The following is a 20,094-nucleotide window of genomic DNA, read 5'->3' as shown; positions in this document are numbered from 1 at the left end:
AAGGGTAAGTGGGTGGGAACAGTCTGACACCTGTGTACAATTTTTTAAGTTTTTGACACAAGACTCCAACTACAAAATTCCAACTACAACGTACCCCTTGCTACTGTCACAGGACTTCTTTAAATCACATACCCAAAACTGGGTGTTTGCTGCTGCTCCTAATTGCTGGTGAGGTGCTCTCAAAATTGGTGGTGGTTTGAAGTTTTCACATGCAACCTGGTAATCAGATTTCTGCCTCTCTGATCACCCTCACTACTCCAGGAGCAGCAGCAGTTCAACAGTTGGTGTGATGACTAGATTCAGCTTGAGAGGGTGGGCTGAGCAATCCATTGTAGTCAGCATTGATGTTACTTCATTAATTGGGCAGCAGGGGGTGTCTTTATTGGGTAAATGTAGTTGAGCACATTTTCCAGGTAGATTTTTGCTGTAAGGAATGCTTTCCTAGCCATCTTGAAAATCCAGTCCCTGCCATTTCCAGTTGTCTAAACTTTGACTGTGAATACTTGATAATGGTTCAAAAATTATCTGTAGCATTTCAGAGATGAGACAGAGGAAACCTGAATAACTAAAGTTCCATGTTCTACAAGCAGTTATGTAGATGCACAGGTAAAATAAAATAGCAGTCTGAATACGAAAGTGTAAAAATAGCTAATATCTCCTAAGGGAAATGGGTGGGATTTTGGTTTTTTCATTCTCTGAAGCAAAAAGTTGTATAATCTGAAAAACCTGACATTCCATATTGAGGGTTTATGGTAAGGTAGTAAAACCAGATTTTATATCTCGTTTATTCCTACAACTTCTGATGTGCTTCCAAAAATGGTATTAAGGCAGCAGCTGAGGAAATTTTATGAGATAATGAAGCAGAACAGTTACTGAAAGCCATCTGCTCAGTTGTTTACAAACTTGCTTCAATACTTCAGAGGCAGTGGTAGAGTACGTGTTTAAACTTCACAAGCTGCACTAGGTAGAACTAAATGAAATGCGCCTGGACTGGGTTGAGCTCGATCCCTCTCTGTGCAGTGTAAGCGGTTGCCAGGCAGGCCTGTTGGAAGCCAGCAGAAAGCACCACACAGAGGTGATTATGTGCCACCATCTGTCACGCTTCAAGCCTACCATACAGCATGGCTAATCAGCCTTGGCAGGATGATGGATGAACAGCAGCAGCTGCCAAAAGCCACTGTTGGCAAACAGTCCTGAAGTTAAGAACTTTTTTCCCCTCTGCCTTCCTCTCCAGGGTCCTGCTGCGTGTCCGCATGCTGTACTATCTAAGACAAGAAGTTATAGGGGACCAAGCAGACAAGATCTTAGAGGGTGCTGACTCAAGGTTAGTGCAAGTGCAGGCTTATTCTTTGCTTTGTAACACGGAATAATATAATCTGAAAATACTGTAATGTGCTATTTAAAGACCTTCATAATCCATCAATTTACACCTCCATTTTCAAGCAACTTGATAAATCATTAAGTACTGGATATTTGGGGGCAAAGGGTGACAAATGGGATTTTGAACTTTCTTTATATTGGAGGATTATTCATTCACTGCTTAAACAATGAATATATTTTTAAAGTTAACATTAAAAAGCTTAAATGAATTACATTTGGACAGTCTTTGAGCATTACACCCCAAAATTCCTACAATTGGACCATTTTTAAAATTATTTTCAGAAATCTTGATTTTAGATTTGTTCCAAGAAATGTATGTTTGCAGAATAGTTTTAAACACGTCACTTCAATGCATATGGGTGTGTGGTGCCTTGTCCTTCAATAGTCATTTTTTTAAAAATGTATACCTGTCTTTACAGTGAAGTAGATGTGTGGATACCTGAACCATTCCATGCTGAGGTTCCTACAGACTGGTGGGATAAAGAAGCAGATAAATCCCTCTTAATTGGAGTATTCAAACATGGTAAGTGATGTCTCACTCTGAGCAAAATGTAGTTGCAAGGCTTTCTGTGTGTAAAACTATTCAGTCATAATATTAACAAGTATAGTTCCAAAGAACTGTTGGCTTCTATCTCCTTTTTTCCCCCTTGTATTAAAAAATCTAATATGAGTTGTAAATATCAGATGCTGTTTTTAAATGTTTGCAGAACATTTGAGAAGAAAACATTACTTTCTTGGCTGTAAATAAAACAAAACCATATTTGTTTTAATAATAGCCGAGCAATACTATAGATCGCCATAAACTTTGCTTCCAGCACTGCTTCACTTGCTAACTCTGCCAGCCAGTGTCAAAGTGGACGGTGGGCTTAACCTCTGCTATTAATCTGTACAAGTGCCTCCTGGGCTTTGTTCCAAGCAATATTTCACAAATGTCAGTGCTGAGAACTCCCGGCTCCCTTGAGTGGGATGCAGCCTTGTTAACTTTGAAAGGCTGGGGATGCAGAGCTGGCATGATATATACAGTGAGCGATTCCTGATTATAATCCCAATTCTCTGGAGGTCGCAGAGGTATTCTCAGCAGCCCAGCCTGACTAAAGGGGAGAATGATGGCTTATAAAACCTTTCATGATTACAGTTTGGCTTGAGGCTCTACAGCAGTTAGGAGCAGTGTGTTGTAGTACAAATCCTAATTGAATTGTGCTGTTCTGCCTATGTACAGCAGCTCAGTTTTGTGGGCTCAGCTGAGGCAAGTCTCGTCTAAAAATCATTTTCCTGCAGTGCACTGTTGGGATCTGCCATTTTCCATCTAGTCAACTTGGGCAGTAAAAAAAGCAAACAGCAGTTTGAAAACTATAGAGGGAACAGTGTCATCTTACTGACATGCATCATCCTAAACCTAATAAGACAGGTTCGCTGGCCTTGCGTACAACCCATGTATGCAGCATTTTTTCAGCTATAATGCGGGTTCTAGCAGGGCCAGAGCTATAGAAAGAGCGGGAGGTGGGGGGTGAAGGAGAAGGGGGTTGAATGTGGAGAACTGCTGCAGAGGTCATAAAGTAACCAGTAAGATGCTTTTCATGTGTCATATAAAATTGGATATTGAAGAAAAGCCTTGAATATCTTCCAGTTTAGTGTTTACTATTGGTTTAAAATGTTTTCACATTAGTACTTTTTGTATTGGCCAAGTTACCCATACAAGAATATTTTGTTACATGAGTAGAAAGAAAATAATTTCTAGGATCCTGAGTTTCTTTATGAAACAGTTTGATTCAAGTCATGGTGGTGATGAGGAAGAGATTTGTTTGTTTTATGAAAATAAATCATGTGCCATTTGTCCTTATGACATAAATCATTCTGTTCAGTTGTGGTGTGATTTTTCTTTTCTTTTTTTTTCTCTTCCCTTCCCTTCCCTTCCCCGCCTTCTACTGCACCCCATACAGGCTATGAGAAGTACAATTCTATGAGAGCTGACCCTTCGCTGTGCTTTCTGGAACGGGTTGGTATGCCTGATGCCAAGGCCATAGCTGCTGAACAGAGAGGGACAGATATGTTAGCAGATGGTGGTGATGGGTAAGAAGGATATTTATAAATAAATAAATAATAAACTGATTTTAATAAAATAAATGCTGTATATATTGGCGTGAGTTCACTTATTGTGTTTACATCTAACTTGAGGATACTAAGTGATAATGTATTAATTAATACAGTGTAAAAAATACTTCAAACTAATATTTTCAGAGAAGCAGATAAATTGAGACAGGTGAACTTGAAACATATTTGTGTATTAATACATCATCACAAATGGATGCTTGGTTGTTTTTTCATACTTGTTCGGTTTTTGTCACTTCTTTTTTGAGACCAATAGCATCAGTAATGTGTGTTGTTTTGGGAAAAATACTTGAGTTCTGTTCTGATAACTATTCTTATTTTAAATTTTGTGTAGAGGAGAGTTTGACAGAGAGGATGAAGATCCAGAATATAAACCAACCAGAACTCCTTTCAAGGATGAAATTGATGTAAGAACCTCAATGTAGTAATGCACATGTGTAATGTTGACATTCAGTGCCTATGTTAAAATGTTCTTAGAATGATGTTTAATTATAAAAGTTCACAAGCTACCAGATAAAACACATTTGTGACAATCATACTTTGCTGCTAGTTTTTTGTTTGTTTGTTTTGGAAGATGGCCCTTTTTCCTCTAAAAGATAAAGCACAACTGAAACCTAAAACTAAAATAACTCTTGTCTTTCTCAAAGGAATTTGCAAACTCACCTCCAGAAGATAAAGAAGAATCCATAGAGAGCCACACGACAAGTAAGGGTCTTGTGAAAGTGAAAAGGGAGGGGCTAATGCAAACTACGTGTTTGTTTGCTATCTGTATTAATGCCAATACTTTGTACTAGCTTGGTCCTTTTGGACAAATCTGTGTTAAAACTTTTTAGTGCTTAGAAAAGCCAAATCTTTCGGAGCCTTAGATCAGGGGTTCCCAAATTTCATTGCACCACGACCCCTTCTAACAACAAAAATTACTTTACAACCCCAGGAGCGGGGACTGAAGCCTGAGCCCACCTGAGCCTCACTGCCCAGGTTGGGGGACCAAAGCCCGAGCCTCACCACTCTGGGCAGGGAGGTGAAAGCTGAAGCTCAAGGCTTCAGTCCCAGGCACGGGCCCTGCAACCTGAGCCCCGCTGTCCAAGGCTGAAGCCCTTGGGCTTTGGCTATGGGCAGTGGGGCTCAGGTTTCAGCCCTGGGCCCCCAAGTCTAAATCAGCCTTGGTGACCCCATTCAAAGGGGGTTGCGACCCCCTTTGGGATCCTGATGCACAGTTTGAGAACCGCTGTCTTAGATCTTTCCATTAATTCTTAGCTACTTGTGAACCATCCCACTTTATTATGTGTCTTGTTCAGTTTCTGATTACACAGTGGGGTTTATGGGATGATCAAAAAAAAACCCTGTATATTTCAGATATGAAAGTCTAGCCATTGATATTTTTCCAGTGGATAATATTGAAATCATTTAAGATGTTTTTCTCTGTAGTGAGGAAGCTTGCCAAGTGTGAGAGTGAAAAATAATAAGATGGGAAATTGTAAACTTAAGTGTTTCCTCATAAGGGACTGAATAACTTTAGTACATATGTTTAGAGATCTATCGCATTAACTTTACTCTCTAATGTAAATCTCTTGATGTCACAAAGTCAATAAGGAAGGTGCATGTGATAGAAATATTAGGAATCAGAGGAAGGCAGTTGGCTATACATAAATCTGACAAATGCTTGTGTAACTTTCTGAGGTAGGTTTTTTACTAATCCTATCTATTCCTCCCTTTCAAACAAAAATAGTTATTCCCAATTTTTATTTATTTCACTTCTAGAGTAATAAAGTATACTTTCACCTTACAAAATTAGAATCCTGTTTAGTAATAAAGACTTTTGACATGCCTAATGTTATCCTTACAATACACAAATACTTTTCTGTTCTCTAGGCAAGCACAGTGAAAGCAATGCTGAGTTAGGCCAACTCTACTGGCCCACCACTTCAACCCTGACTACCCGTCTGCGTCGCCTCATTACTGCCTATCAGCGCAGCTATAAAAGGCAACAAATGAGGCAAGAGGCACTAATGAAGACGGACCGACGGAGACGTCGGCCTAGGGAGGAAGTGAGAGCACTAGAAGCAGAAAGAGAAGCTATAATAACTGAAAAACGTCAAAAGTGAGTTTAAGATTTCTTCCCCCAAATGCCAGAGGAGGATATCTATGAAAATGTATGTTGCCATCACTTCAGTTTTGCTTTGGATGAATAGTTGATCTTTGGGGTCTTCAGGTGCATCTAAACTGCTGTCAGGCCTTGTTCTAACTATTCTTAATTTTTTGCACTCTAGATGGACAAGAAGAGAAGAAGCGGATTTTTATCGTGTAGTTTCTACTTTTGGGATTATTTTTGACCCTATGAAACAGCAGTTTGACTGGAACCAGTTCAGAGCTTTTGCTAGGCTCGATAAGAAGTCCGATGAAAGTTTGGAGAAGTACTTCAATTGTTTTGTGACTATGTGCAGGCGGGTATGCCGAATGCCAGCCAAACCAGATGAAGGTAAGTTTATAATAATAAAAATCCACATGAATAACTTACTCTCTTAAAATCAAGAGACCAATCCTGTTGAAACAGGATTAGATAATAAAACGTAGTAATTGGAAAAATTACAAACTTTGTAATTTTTAAAAACCAATTCATATATTCAATCAGGTTAAACAATGAAAATCCAATTTTGTTACAGAACCACCTGATCTTTCCACCATGATTGAGCCAATCACAGAGGAGCGTGCGTCTAGAACTTTATATCGCATAGAACTGTTACGGAAAATCCGTGAGCAGGTTCTCCATCACCCTCAGTTGGGGGAGAGGCTAAAATTGTGCCAGCCAAGCTTGGATCTGCCAGAGTGGTGGGAGTGTGGTAAACATGACAAAGACTTACTGATTGGTGCTGCTAAACATGGAGTCAGTAGAACAGATTATCACATCCTGAATGACCCTGAACTCTCTTTTCTTGATGCCCACAGAAATTTTGCTCAAAACAGAGGGGCAGGTAATGCAAGTAGTGTGTCTTCACTAAACCCACTGGGTGCTGGCTGCAGTCAAACGCCCCCTATTGTTCCATCCACACCAGTACAAGACGACAAGGCTACAGAACAAGCTGAGTCTAAAATTGAGGGGTCTGAAAATTCAGCAGCCAAAGAAAAGTCTGATATTAAAGAGGAGACAGATATTACAGAAAAAGGCATTAAGCAGGAATGTGATGCTGAGGCTGAGCCTGGACCTGTTAAATGTGAAAGGAAAGCTATAGAAATGAGTACAGATGTAGATCCAAAATCTATTTCTGAAAAAGGTTCAGAAGAGGACGAAGAGGAGAAACTTGATGATGATGACAAATCAGAAGAGTCCTCCCAACCTGAAGGTAATGCACACAGAAATGAACATAGAACAGTCATGAAGCTAATGTTAAAAGTTGTGCCAGCTGATAGTTGGCATCCAAGGAGCTGTTATGGCAGCTGAGGATTGGACAGATGCATCTGCTCCCCAGCCACTCTCCCTAGGCCAATGGTCCAAATAGGGTGGTGTAAGAGCAGCTACAACAGCCCTGTTTCACCTGGGGATTCCCCCACAGCAGGTCAATATCGAGATAGCTAATTGAGCCAATAATATAGGCCCTTGGCACCATCAGAGCACAGAGAGGCTGTAGAAGGGCAAAGGATATGCCCCAACAATTATTCAATAAGTGTCTAAATTACAAGCATTACTGTGCCTCAAGATTATCAATCTTACTTTTTAGTTACTGTTTTAAAATCTTTCAGTAGAAACCTGAAATCCTTCTCTGAAAGGGTTAACAAAATGTTATATTAAATTCCACTTTTTTCACCCTGAAATGCCAATAGTTTGACCTCTGCAAGATTTTGGTCAGCATTTTATAGCAGAAGAATTTAAGTTAGTGGTTTTCTTCAGTAGGGTATGGAAAGCTCCTCTGGAAAAAGAATATTGTTTATGCCAAATGTTACTCATCTCTGAAGCTGCAACATGACTAATCTGTATGACAAAAAGACCAAAAATTTTTTGTCAAATTTTGTTCTTTTAAAAAAAAAAAAAGTGTACCTTTCTCCTCTACATTCCACATTTCAACCAAAGATTTTGAGTTAGGATTGGTTTGTTTGTAGCTAATACTTGGTGATTGTTATTCCTCAGCAGGAACAGTTTCTCAGGGTAAGAATTTTGATGAAGAAAGCAATGCATCTATGAGCACTGCAAGGGATGAAACCCGTGATGGATTCTATTTGGAAGATGGAGATCCTTCAGTCGCTCAGTTGCTTCATGAGAGAACGTTTGCCTTTTCTTTCTGGCCTAAGGTTGGTTCATGATTGAGTGGTACCTTCCTCAGTATGAATAGAATATGGAAAACTTCCTGCTTTATTTCATGAATAGTCTTTCACTTTTGCAGTATGTATGTTTATGGTCTAAGAGAGACCTAGGAAGTTTATGAAATAAGGTTGTAAATTTCAGTTTCTTTGAGAGTAGGCAGAGAAAAAGTAGGAGTTACATTAAGTTCTTTGGTACATACAGGCTGGTAAAATACATTATTTTTCTCGCAAACTATATATCCTTATGTCAACAGAGTCACACTTTCGTTGATAGAAGCAAATGTATGACCTTGATTTATAGGTTTCATCTGCAGAGGCTCCTATAGTGTTAAGAGCAGAGGTTTGGAAGATCACCATTTATGTTGGGGGTGAGGAGATTGTAGAGAGAGCATACGAATGACCTACTTGTTCCATTTTATAATGGAACCATTATATAATGTTGACAGATGTAATTGTATTAAGGTTTCCTGTAAACGTAAGCAGCAACTGTAGATGAAGTTTTATCTTGTATTTTATTTTTGTCACAATGCAGAAAATTATTTAATAGGAAACATCTATAAAACAGTGATTTTGTGATAAATCCTTATAAATTTGTTTCCCGGTTTTGCAAAGAGGGTAGGGAGAGAAATAAAGTAGTAATAGTCTTAAGCTTACTAATCACCATAACAGGGCCATCTGGTTTAGAAACAAAACTTGCTCTAATAGGCTTATTCCTGGGGAAAGCAGGCAGTCTGCTGCAGCTGCTGAGACTTGCTAGTGGCTTTTGCAGTGTTCTGCTGTTCAGGAAGCTAAAGGACGATCCTATTCCCCCTAATCGGCAGTATTTTTCATATAGTGTTTTTCAGTATATTTCAAGCAAGCTAGAATACAAAATCATTGAATACTGAAACGGAAAAATCAAGTGATCCTTCTTTTTCATTTCATAAAATAATTTTAGAAAACATTAAAAATGCTAAAATCAGCTATTGCTAGATTCAGAAAGTTTCACCAAAGGAGTTTAAAGGTTCATAGTAACACATGCTTTTAATCTGTAAATTCTAAGTAAACTAAACTGTACTTAGAATTTTTTTTAATGTACACGCTTCAATGAAATTTGAAGTGATGATGGGTGTGGAATGAAAATTGACATTCATTAGATGTCCCTAGGTTGGTGCCCGTTTCATAATGTTGAACTTTATTACTAGTGACGCTAATGAGGAACCAATTCCTGGGACAGAATTGCAGAATCCAGCCTGCTGGATTTGAAATACCATCGCTTTAAGATACTGATTGCAAATATTTTAATTCTCCTGTCCTAACTGATGATTTTGCTGAACAACTGAAGTTTAGCATTATGTAAACAATAGTGAGTGCTTTGTAAACGTGTCAACTAGTGTAATATTTCTTTATAGAAAACGAGTTTCCCCCAACACACGCTTTAGTTTTAAACTATGAAAAGTAACTTCATCTCTCTCCACCATAATTCTCAACATGTGAACTGTTTTATTTAGAACATGTGAACTGTTTTATTTAGACAACTAGTTTATTTTCTGGTCGGTAAGATTCTGTTAAATATTTTTGCTTGTGTTTCTCAAGTATTCCAGGCTATTAAACTGTGCAGTTGTGCTTAGTCTGACTGAGTTTAAATGACTACTTTCACACCAAATGTTCATTATATACTCTCCTTTATGCAGGACCGAGTAATGATCAACCGATTAGACAACATCTGTGAAGCAGTGCTAAAAGGGAAGTGGCCAGTAAATAGGCGCCAGATGTTTGATTTCCAGGGGCTCATACCTGGGTATACTCCGACAGCTGTGGACAGCCCTCTACAGAAAAGGAGCTTTGCAGAGCTCTCCATGGTTGGTCAAGCCAGCATCAGTGGTAGTGAAGATATCTCTGCTTCTCCTCAGTTGTCAAAGGCAAGTTGGATCTTTCTGGTTACATTATAGAAAAAGGAACCTCATTTTGCATGTTAAGTAACTGGGGGGGCGGGAAGATTAAAAGAAAAATAGGCTGCTTTAAACTGCTTTATTGAATAAAATGAGGTCTTTCTGTCTTTTAAAATGTTTGTGCAATCTGTCTCTCGTATGGTCAAGTGGGCCATCAGATTTTTTCTAACATTCTAACAGCTTTATTGGTAATTAGAAATGCTCATTTTTTATTAGGAAGATGCACTCAATTTATCAGTCCCACGTCAGCGGAGGAGGAGACGGAGAAAGATTGAAATTGAGGCTGAGAGAGCGGCCAAGAGGAGAAATCTTATGGAAATGGTTGCCCAGTTACGAGAGTCTCAGGTGGTCTCAGAAAATGGACAAGAAAAAGTTGTAGATTTATCAAAGGCCTCACGAGAGGCAACAAGTTCTACCTCAAATTTTTCATCTGTTACTTCTAAGTTTATCTTGCCTAATGTGTCCACACCAGCGTCTGATGCCTTTAAAACTCAAATGGAGTTGCTGCAAGCAGGTCTTTCACGCACACCCACAAGGCATCTACTAAATGGTTCTTTAATGGATGGAGAACCGCCCATGAAGAGGAGGAGAGGAAGGAGGAAAAATGTAGAAGGGCTTGATCTATTGTTTATGAGCAACAAACGGACATCGCTGACTGTTGTAAGAGAGCAGTATTTTTTTCTGTTTGTTCCTCTGTATCTATTACTCTAGGTATCTGAGTGCTATTGTAGTCAAAATTACTGTGTAGAAATTTCCTCTCTTTACTAAGTCCATCAGCTCCTCGTTCATATTCGGAGCTATATTTTCTTCAGTTAAAGACCAAAATGTTATGAATTTCAAATTAAGCACTTTTAACTGTGACAAATGACAACTTTGTTATGTGTAGTAATCACCTCTTAAATAGTAACTACAAATTTCACTCTTCACAAAAACCTTATAGGTGCACTGAGAAAATGGAATTCCAGTTTGAGGTTTTACTGAATACTAATTATGGTGAAAAGAGGAAAGATCAGGGACTCTGCACTGGGAACAGCTAGAAAATAGTCTCAAAACTGGGCTTTTGGGCTATAATGTGCACTTGTAAAATAATCGCTAAACTTCCCAAATGTCCTTAATGTTACAATATTGCTTTCTATGGTAAGATTTATTCAAACACCTTTAATAGTCTAGGGAGATTCTCTGATGGGTAAGCTCTGATTTTAGCTAGTCATTCTGGGAAATCACTTATCCCAGGTAATATTCCTTAGACGAGAAAATTCATACCCACATCAATTTTATGCAGGAGGATGCAGAAGTGACCAAAGTATTTGAAGACGATATGGAGACCCCACCAGCAAGAAACATTCCATCTCCTGGACAACTGGACCCAGACACTCGGATCCCTGTAATTAACTTAGAGGATGGGACCAGGCTGGTGGGAGAGGATGCTCCTAAAAACAAGGATTTAATTGAATGGCTTAAATCACATCCTACCTATACGGTTGATATGCCAAGTTATGTACCAGTAAGTAGATGTTACATATAAAACTATAGCTTATATCAAATTAGTGTGGCTTTAAGGCTTGAGAAATTGAAGCAAGTTTCTTGAAAGAGATTGTGAAGACCAGGCATACTTATATAGTGTCTGATGCTACATCCTGTTGAAGTCAGTCCTAGTTTTCTCCTAGACTTCATTGAAAATGGGACCCACAGGTTGCCATAGGTTGTTGTTTTAACTTCATTTTTATATTTACATTTAACAGCGATGTGTGTATTGGAAAATATACATCAAATTGTGCAGAATGTTTGTTTCCCTCTGGCAAAAAAAGGATAAGATTTTTGAGAAAATCTTAAAGAAAGGAAATTGGCTATATAGAGTCCTAAAAAATTTTGTTGCAATGAGTTGGTTGAAGGGTTATTTCTTTTGACCGGAAAATGGAAAAACCTAAAGCAATACATTTTGTTTTCTCCTTTTAGAAGAGTGCAGATGTGCTGTTTTCCCCATTTCAGAAGCCGAAGCAAAAACGACACAGATGTCGAAACCCTAATAAATTGGATATAAATACGTTGACAGGAGAAGAGAGGGTACCCGTTGTAAATAAACGAAATGGAAAGAAGGTAATACTTTGACTAGTCCTCTACTCTGCTAGAGCCGTTTCACAGCATCTCTAGCACCCAGGAAGCAAGTCTTTCATGCCAAGATGATTTAGGGGGCCTGCATCCCCCCCCCCCAATTTACATCTCTTTTAGCTAGTGGGTGAATAATTTGCTGAACAATGTTTGACTTCTTTGTGAAATTTTTAAAATGAAATATTTAACTAACTTTTTAAATTATTGACTCTGCTTGAATTACAAATATTAATTCAAAAATAATCAGACTTCCAACTAGTATCTAAGGGCTTGTCTATACAGACAGTTAGTACACACCATGCTAGAACACTATAGATTTACACCCAAGCTGGCCCCACATGAAGTTTCAGCAAAGACATGACCTAAGATGGACAGTATCCCTTAATCACCTCTGAATTGCACCACTAAAAGTCATTATAACCTCCTTTTAGAAAATAAAAATAATCTACTGCATATGAAATGTGTGCATTGTTTCATTCTTTAAAAGTCATTAATGTTTGTAATTAGATGGGTGGAGCTATGGCCCCTCCAATGAAGGACCTGCCAAGGTGGTTGGAAGAAAATCCTGAATTTGCTGTTGCTCCAGACTGGACTGATATTGTTAAGCAGTCTGTAAGTATAAGACTCAGTTGTGTTCCATTTAAAGTTTATTTGCAAAAAGAAATCAACACTGTATACATTTTCCCCACATAGGCATTGACTGTTAAGCCTTTAGCCTGTAGCTTGTTTTGAACTAAGGAAATATTAGTGGCAGGATGGGGTTATCCGGCATTTGGGAGAGGATGATAGAAACATGCGTGGGATTGCAGTCGATCGTGCACTAGTGGCTACCTTGAACATTTATTATACATTAAGGTTTTTTCATAATCATATAAATATGAGTGACTGCTAAATACAAATACTCATTCACTAATTGAATATGAATCAAATAATGGTCACATCCATATAAGAAATGGATTCTTCAATTGACGCATATTGGTATCAACCAGCATCCAGAGGTTAACTTTTCCGGCTGTTCATTTTAAAAGATTGGTCTGAAGCAGAAGCAAGCAACGCTGCAAATACTCATTTATTCTGTTAAAGTGTAGGGTAATGCCCAGCTGATAAACAGTAGTTCAGTAGAAACAGAAAAACCGTGACCAGCGTGTAATTGCAGTGTTTTCATCGTATTTTAATTGAATTTGGTGAGCAGTCTGTGAAATGTGTTTCACAGGTTTGATTCTATTCAGCATGTTTTGTCCATCATTGTGATGATATGTATAAAATTAGCATTTTTTGCAGTTCACTTTGTTCCGTTTCCTATGCTTTCTGCCAGCTCCCAGCATTCATGTTAGTCAGTCTCCATTAGTCATTTGCCAAATTTGAGGTTTTTTTGTTATAACCAACATGGAAGAATTCAAAATATTGTATAACAATTCTTCTCTCTCTCTCTCATGACACATTAAACATATATGCTGAATATTGAACACTGACAGTGCATAAGCAACCATTCCTATTTAAAGTATATTGATAACGAATCTTTTTTTCACCTCTTTGTTCAGGGTTTTGTTCCAGAGTCCATGTTTGACCGTCTTCTCACAGGACCAGTTGTGAGAGAGGAAGGAGCAAGCAGAAGAGGAAGAAGGCCAAAAAGTGAAATTGCCAAAGCAGCTGCAGCAGCTGCCGCTGTAGCTTCAACTTCGGGAATCAACCCACTGCTAATGAACAGTCTATTTGCTGGAATGGACCTCACAAGCCTTCAGAATCTACAGAATCTACAGTCTCTCCAGCTTGCTGGTCTCATGGGCTTCCCTCCAGGACTAGCAACAGCTGCGGCTGCTGGAGGTGATTCTAAAAATCCAGCTGCCATGCTGCCTCTGATGTTGCCAGGGATGGCAGGATTGCCCAACATGTTTGGACTGGGTGGATTGTTGAATAACCCCATAACAGCTGCTCCTGGAAACACCACTCCTGCCTCCAGTCAAGGAGAAACTGAAGATGGCACTTCAAAAGCAGAAGAGAAGAAAAATGAGAACGAAGAGGAGAACAAAGACTCTGAGAAAAGCACAGACGTTGTTTCTGCTACTGACTCTGCAAATGGATCTGTCAGTGCTCCCACTGCTGCCACCGCCACCAGCAACAACACTGGATTGCCCACAAACCCTCTGGCCTTCAATCCTTTCCTGCTGTCCACCATGGCTCCTGGCCTGTTCTACCCATCTATGTTTCTACCTCCAGGACTGGGAGGATTGACACTGCCTGGTTTCCCAGGATTAGCCGGACTTCAGAATGCAGTGGGCTCCAATGAAGAAAAGGCTACTGACAAAACTGAAGGGGCTGCATTTAAAGAAGAGGAGAATTTAGAAGGCAGTGATGCAGAGGAGAGCCTTGATAAAACTGCAGATTCCTCCGTTTTAGAAGATGAAATAGCACAGGGTGAAGAATTAGACTCGCTTGACGGGGGGGATGAAATAGAAAACAATGAAAATGATGAATAACCAGTACCAATTACAGTTAAAGTGTTTTAAACTTTTGACAAGTGGTAGTCCTACTGTTTACACTCACAGTTAATGTCCATACTTAGTTTTTATAAGCTGTTCTGTAACATAGTGTAGCAAAAAAAAAAAGTTTCAAGTCATGTTATACAGATGTGTCAAAAGGTATCTTGGTCATTAAGTATTGTGCAGTGCATTATTTATTATCCCTAGGAGAGATGAAATTTGAGAGGTGATCATGTCTTTTTAAGGAAATTGACATAATGCTCTGCTTTTTTTTTCTTTTGGTACCATTGGTATTATTATAAAAGCAGCAATTTGTAATCAAGTGGCACTAATAGAAGGAAGTGCTGCTTAAAGGAAGTATGAAGTTATATATTTAATTTTTTTTTATTTTTAATTTTTGCTGTGAAGGTCAAGATGAAATTTACCATACATATCATACTTGCGCATCATTTTGACTGTATGGGAGTTCATACACTCGCGCGTGCACACACCCACACACACACTCTTTCTGACAATCTCCATGATAGTGTGAATGTCTCTGTCTTGAGACACAGCAATAATAAGGCAGCTGTTGAATGTGAAGAGTACCTTTTGGAAATTAACCCACTGAGAAGGTTCTTACAGGATAAAACTACAGTTTAATCGTCTCGTGATCTTGTAATGCACTGGTATAAACAAAAAAAAAAGAAAGAGAAAAAAAAAAAAGAAAATCAGGTACCTTTTTTAAATTAAAGGACTTTGTTACTTTAGCCACAAAGCTAAACAGCATTACCTCAACTCTAAACTAGCCTTGAAGTTTACAGACATGACTTTGTAAATGTATTGTTTCCTTTGTTGTGATGTCTTTTCATTTTTTTCTTTGGGAACTGCTATCATGTAAGATAAGATGTAAATTGCTGCCAACTGTAGTAATGATGCTTTTAATAAAAGTGGCCCATGATATGCAGAGCTGTGATTACAGAATGTAGCGTTTAGAGACATGACCAATGGTGTTCTCTCTCTCTCTCTCTAGGTGTGGGGTTTTTGGTTTTTTGACGGGTTGGGGGTATATTTGCAGTAGAAGCAAAATACATCATTGTGGCTTTTTGTACAGTTTCTTGCTATATCCTCTTTTACTAGATTAACTGTTAGTAATATGTTGAACTGATTCGTCTTCAGGAGCCTAAGCGGGATGAAAAATCTTGAATTACCTTTGCATTATTCCACTCTAACTCACTACAGAAAAACACACAAAAACCTTGCATTACTCCCTCGAAAGGGCATGTGGGACTGAGAATACTTTAAAATGCGTTCAGCATGTGATAATGTGGTACACTAAAGAACAAAAGGGCAAAAGAAAAATGAGGCTTTAATAGGCACAATATCTAGGTCATTTATCCTTGGTTAATGGGTAGAAAAACACAATGCTGTAGTGTCAGCAAGGGACACAAAGGCTCTGTGGTATCCTGTAGACCAGAGCTTGTGATGCCAGAAACCACCATGTCAAACAACCTACATGAAACTAAAAATGACCCACTTTTCTAAAACCAAAGCCTTTTCTGGAGAGCTACTGATTTGTACCCTTATGTGACCTTGGATGTTTGAGAACTACTGTTTTCACTTTGTTGTATCACCGGGGTATACACACAACCCTCCTGACATGAAGTTAAAGGGGTAGACTTCCACTACTGTGCATGAAAAACTAGATTTTTAACTTCTGTGGGTACGCAAGTCCAGTGACAAATAAACCCATGCACAGTGCTGAAAATGTTTCCCAGAATGTCTGAAGTGGGTAAATCCTAATGCTCATTGGGAGAACGTTATACTGTCTGCCTTAAGAATTGTAGCTGGCTGAGAACTTTAAGCTGATCTGCAGTAGAGATTGACACAAGGTCTCAAATAGGCCAATGTTCCAAGGGCCAAATTCAGTGAGATGTAGGTGTGTCTGAGAGAACAGAACTTGGCCTAAAAAGAGCATTTCATGAGCAATGAAAATACAAGATTAGAAATGAAAAGCTAGAAAGTGAATATTGTATAATGAATCACATGCATGCACTCTAAATGAGGAGAAATCAAAATGGCTTGTACTTCCCCTTTAATAGATCATTCAGAGTTAATGAAGGTCAGGGAGGATTTTTTCCCTGTATGCTTCACTGCACAGCTGACTAGGTGCATTATTCTGGCCTTTCTGTAAAACATCACACATAGGATACCATAAAAAAGCTAGATACCAAACTTGAAAGGCCACGAGTCTGGTCAGGTGTGGCAAATTCTGTCTGATGCATTGAAGTTATTTGAATTCTTTTTGTTGAACTGATTTTTTGGAACCAGTTATGCAATTCTCAAAAGTGTCTGCTGTGAATGATTTGTAACTATATCATTTTTACCAATATATAGTATCCACTTTTATTCAATTTCACAATTCCAATTCCCAGCAAGGAATTTACACCGGCTAATGCTATCCTTGGGGAAGCCTTTATTAAATGAGAAGAGTAGGAATGAGTTTTAAAACCATGGTTTTGATACACCTACTGATGACAAACGGACATCAGCACAGGAAAATCTGAATCCTAGCATGGGATGTCCATTAGACCACACCACTATTTCTGCCTTATAAAATGTTCCTCTGAATTTTTCTATAGCAATAGTTAGCACCTGCATATCTTACTCAAAGAAAAATTGAAATTGTATACAACTTCCTGATATGTGACAAATTAATACTAAATAAGTTAAGAAAGCAAAACAACCTGCATTTTCAACACCTTACCTTTTTACATTTCGAATATAAGGCATCTACTATCCTTTCTAAAAGAAGGTGACGCTTGATTTTTGGAATGGATAACAGCCTTCCTATAAAAAAAATGAAGCAAGGGGGATTGCCATCTAATGTCCAAGATCTGTATTACATGAAAATATAAAGTGTTTGCTGTTGAGGGAGAAATGTTTTTACTCATTAGCCACCAAAAAGACTGTTAAGTTTTAAAATTTTATTTGTGTAGGAAAAACCTGCACGGGAGGTTGCACCATATCTGGTAAGAGACCGCTCCAGACTTACGAGTAAATGTAGAGTATAGGTAGTCTTCTGCTCCTTTACGAGAAGTCCATCTCTGTTAAACAGCCATTTTCTGTTGGTCTCTGGAGTGGTTACATGAAACCTACTGGCAATATCAGGGAACAAAAGTGAGAAAACTATTGCAAATGGAAACTTTCTGTATCATAGTACAGAAATGGTATGCCTTGTAATTTAGTATTCAACGAAGCCTTTTTCGGTGTATTTAATATTCATGCCTGCCCACTTAGAGTACGAAACTGCTCAAGCTATCAGATTAAAGATGATGTGCATTTAAAAAAACATTTTTTTAAAGTTTATATTCTTGTTCTATGAACTGAGGCTGTATATAAAACTGCTACAAAGTACAAGTGGTGGAAAATGCTCAGCGATTGAATTAGGTAACTCTCTAAACTAGTCCGTAGGGTCTCCCAGTAGCTTTGGTCTCTACAGTTTCAGAACAATGTCCAATACTAAGCCTGTGTACTTGCAGAAATTACTATAGGTTTTGTGTTTTACTTTCCGGAATAATGTTCAAATAAGGACTCCTCCATGAATAACCTTATCATTGACTGCAGTGGACTAAGCATCTCAAAAAAAGGCCTTTTGGGGAATTAGAGGATAGCAGGCTTTTCAACCTATTTTCCATTATTAGGTTTCCCATCACATTTTGTATGGCATACGAAATCGCTTTGACATTTAGAGCTCTATTAATCTGGCACCATGCATTTCAGTGACCTTCAGAACTTATTGTATGGGTCTGGGGTCTAGTGACATAGGACATCTGATGACTCTGGCCCCTCTGACTTGTAACTCTCTTCCCTGTGAGGTCTGAAAGGCATAGGCTAAAGGATACTTTCTGATTCATCCAATTAAATAGGAAAGGGGTACTGCTTGGACTTTGTGTTGTAAATTTCCTTGGGCTTGATTATGTGGAAGGTGCTATGAGTAGTCTGTATTTTTTTTTTCTCTCTTTGGCTGAGAGGATACCTTGGGAGGAACCAGTGGTTTGTCTTTTTAAATGTTGAATAAAGATTTTACATGTGGATGCCTAAGGTTGGCTTGAGCCAACTGTTTGGCCCAAAACAAGTCAAGAGAAATTCAAATCCAAGAATTACAGTTGCCATTGTATAAGTCTCTCGGGTGAGAGTTCCCTTCAGCCAGCACTACACCAGTCTTTTTTCATTTGTCTACATGAATGTATTGAGTGCTCTTGCTAAATCTAAAATCTTCACTCCAAAATTAAGGTATACAAGTAAATGTTAAAACCTTCCCTGCATTTAACTTTAGGTCATAACTGTGTGAATATAAAATAGTATCCGTTTCTGGTAAACAATGTGACCTAATTCTAAACTAAAAATAACTCAGATGTTCAAAATGTGCTGAGATGTAGTATGTAGATTTGTTTTTGTTATACCCTTCATGGCTTCACTTTAGCACTGGTAACAGGACAAGCCTGAACTTTTAACATTGCCAGGGTTCTAGATATTGCTGTGGCTTAATGAATTAGCTGAACTTCTCTAGAGATCTGGGTACAAATCTCAGAGTCACGAATGAGTGTTTAGTGATGATATTAAAATTCTAGTAACATATGTTCTGGCTTTTAAAAAGCCAGCACAGGAGTGTCAGATTTTGCTCAAATGACATAGTCACAGACAGGCTGATTTATTGAAAGTATCATTAAATTGGAGGAGTTCCCACCATTATGAATGGGAATTGCCACCCAGAATGGTACGTTGGAACTAAAAAAAGACTCTTACATACATGCCTTATTAATGTATAGCGCAGTATTTTAACACTCAATCCTGACAGCATTGTGCAGCCCTTGAACTTTGGATTTATTAATAATAAAATGCGTGTTATGGCCCTGTAGTACATCTATTAACCAGTATAGATGACAAATTAAGTGAAAGCTGTAAAATGTCCAGTAATAATTACAAGTGTGTATCAAATGCTGATTTAAGGTGGATGTTGTCAGCAACTCAGGATCTGGTGGCTTTTATAGCTCTGTTCCTCTTGGATGATGCTTTTACCTTTCAGATGCAGATTTACGTAACTCTGAAACCTGTCATTTTTGTACGTGTAGGAGTCCACTCCAGCTCTGGTATTTGTGCTATCAGTCTCCTCCCACAGGGTTTTTCTGCTATTGTTGGTCTCATAAAGGATTTGCATATCTGTGGCTGCAGAGCTAATGTTCCCTCACTCAGCTCAGAGGCCCTGCAAGGCAACTCCATGATCCCTTCCATTTTTTTTCTAAGGGTGAGTAGAAAATAAGAGACGGCCATTGTATTTCACTGCAGAAGCATTGTTCTTCCCCAGACAAAGATGGCATATTTCTACGATCCATAGTTTCTGCTCCTTCAGCCATGGTTGGCTGCTGATGAGCATCTGTGCAGACTCTGAATAGCCTGAAGCATTTCCTAAAACCATTAAAAACATGAATTTTCCCTAAACACATGCCAAGCCCCCCACCTCTAAAATATATAGCAAATGGAGCCAAAGGGGTGAAAGCAAGATCTTTGCTCTTTAAAAATCTGTTCTCAATGCATCCGATGAAGTGAGCTGTAGCTCACGAAAGCTTATGCTCAAATAAATTTGTTAGTCTCTAAGGTGCCACAAGTCTCCTTTTCTTTTTGTGGATACAGACTAACATGGCTGCTACTCTGAAACCTGTTCTCAATCTGTTTTCCTGAATTAACTTTTCACAAATAAGTGTTTTCAGATGACATGTATAAGACATTTGAGACAGCATATTACTTTA

At 38.5% G+C, this 20,094-nt stretch overlaps 1 protein-coding gene across 6 annotated transcripts in view; it reads left to right on the top strand.

The window, feature by feature from the left end:
* Positions 1-15,245, top strand: part of CHD7 (chromodomain helicase DNA binding protein 7) — a 185,565-nt gene extending 170,320 nt beyond the window's left edge. For 5 of the 6 annotated variants that reach the window (XM_073331067.1, XM_073331064.1, XM_073331066.1 and 2 more), the window contains 15 exons: positions 1,235-1,324; positions 1,800-1,903; positions 3,321-3,450; positions 3,824-3,896; positions 4,137-4,194; positions 5,362-5,590; positions 5,760-5,968; positions 6,153-6,830; positions 7,613-7,773; positions 9,459-9,686; positions 9,933-10,376; positions 10,999-11,220; positions 11,673-11,813; positions 12,333-12,437; positions 13,367-15,245. In XM_073331067.1, coding sequence (XP_073187168.1) covers positions 1,235-1,324; positions 1,800-1,903; positions 3,321-3,450; positions 3,824-3,896; positions 4,137-4,194; positions 5,362-5,590; positions 5,760-5,968; positions 6,153-6,830; positions 7,613-7,773; positions 9,459-9,686; positions 9,933-10,376; positions 10,999-11,220; positions 11,673-11,813; positions 12,333-12,437; positions 13,367-14,302 — 3,808 coding nt within the window. In that variant the 3' untranslated portion in view covers positions 14,303-15,245. The remainder of the gene's footprint in view (positions 1-1,234; positions 1,325-1,799; positions 1,904-3,320; positions 3,451-3,823; positions 3,897-4,136; positions 4,195-5,361; positions 5,591-5,759; positions 5,969-6,152; positions 6,831-7,612; positions 7,774-9,458; positions 9,687-9,932; positions 10,377-10,998; positions 11,221-11,672; positions 11,814-12,332; positions 12,438-13,366) is intronic. The other variant, XM_073331068.1, reaches the window with a different exon arrangement.
* The last annotated feature ends 4,849 nt before the right edge of the window (positions 15,246-20,094 follow it).

The sequence above is a fragment of the Lepidochelys kempii genome, chromosome 2 (assembly GCF_965140265.1).
Source record: "Lepidochelys kempii isolate rLepKem1 chromosome 2, rLepKem1.hap2, whole genome shotgun sequence".
Taxonomy (NCBI): domain Eukaryota; kingdom Metazoa; phylum Chordata; order Testudines; family Cheloniidae; genus Lepidochelys; species Lepidochelys kempii.
Note: the sequence above shows the minus strand (reverse complement) of the source record. Positions and strands in the feature narration are given on the sequence as shown.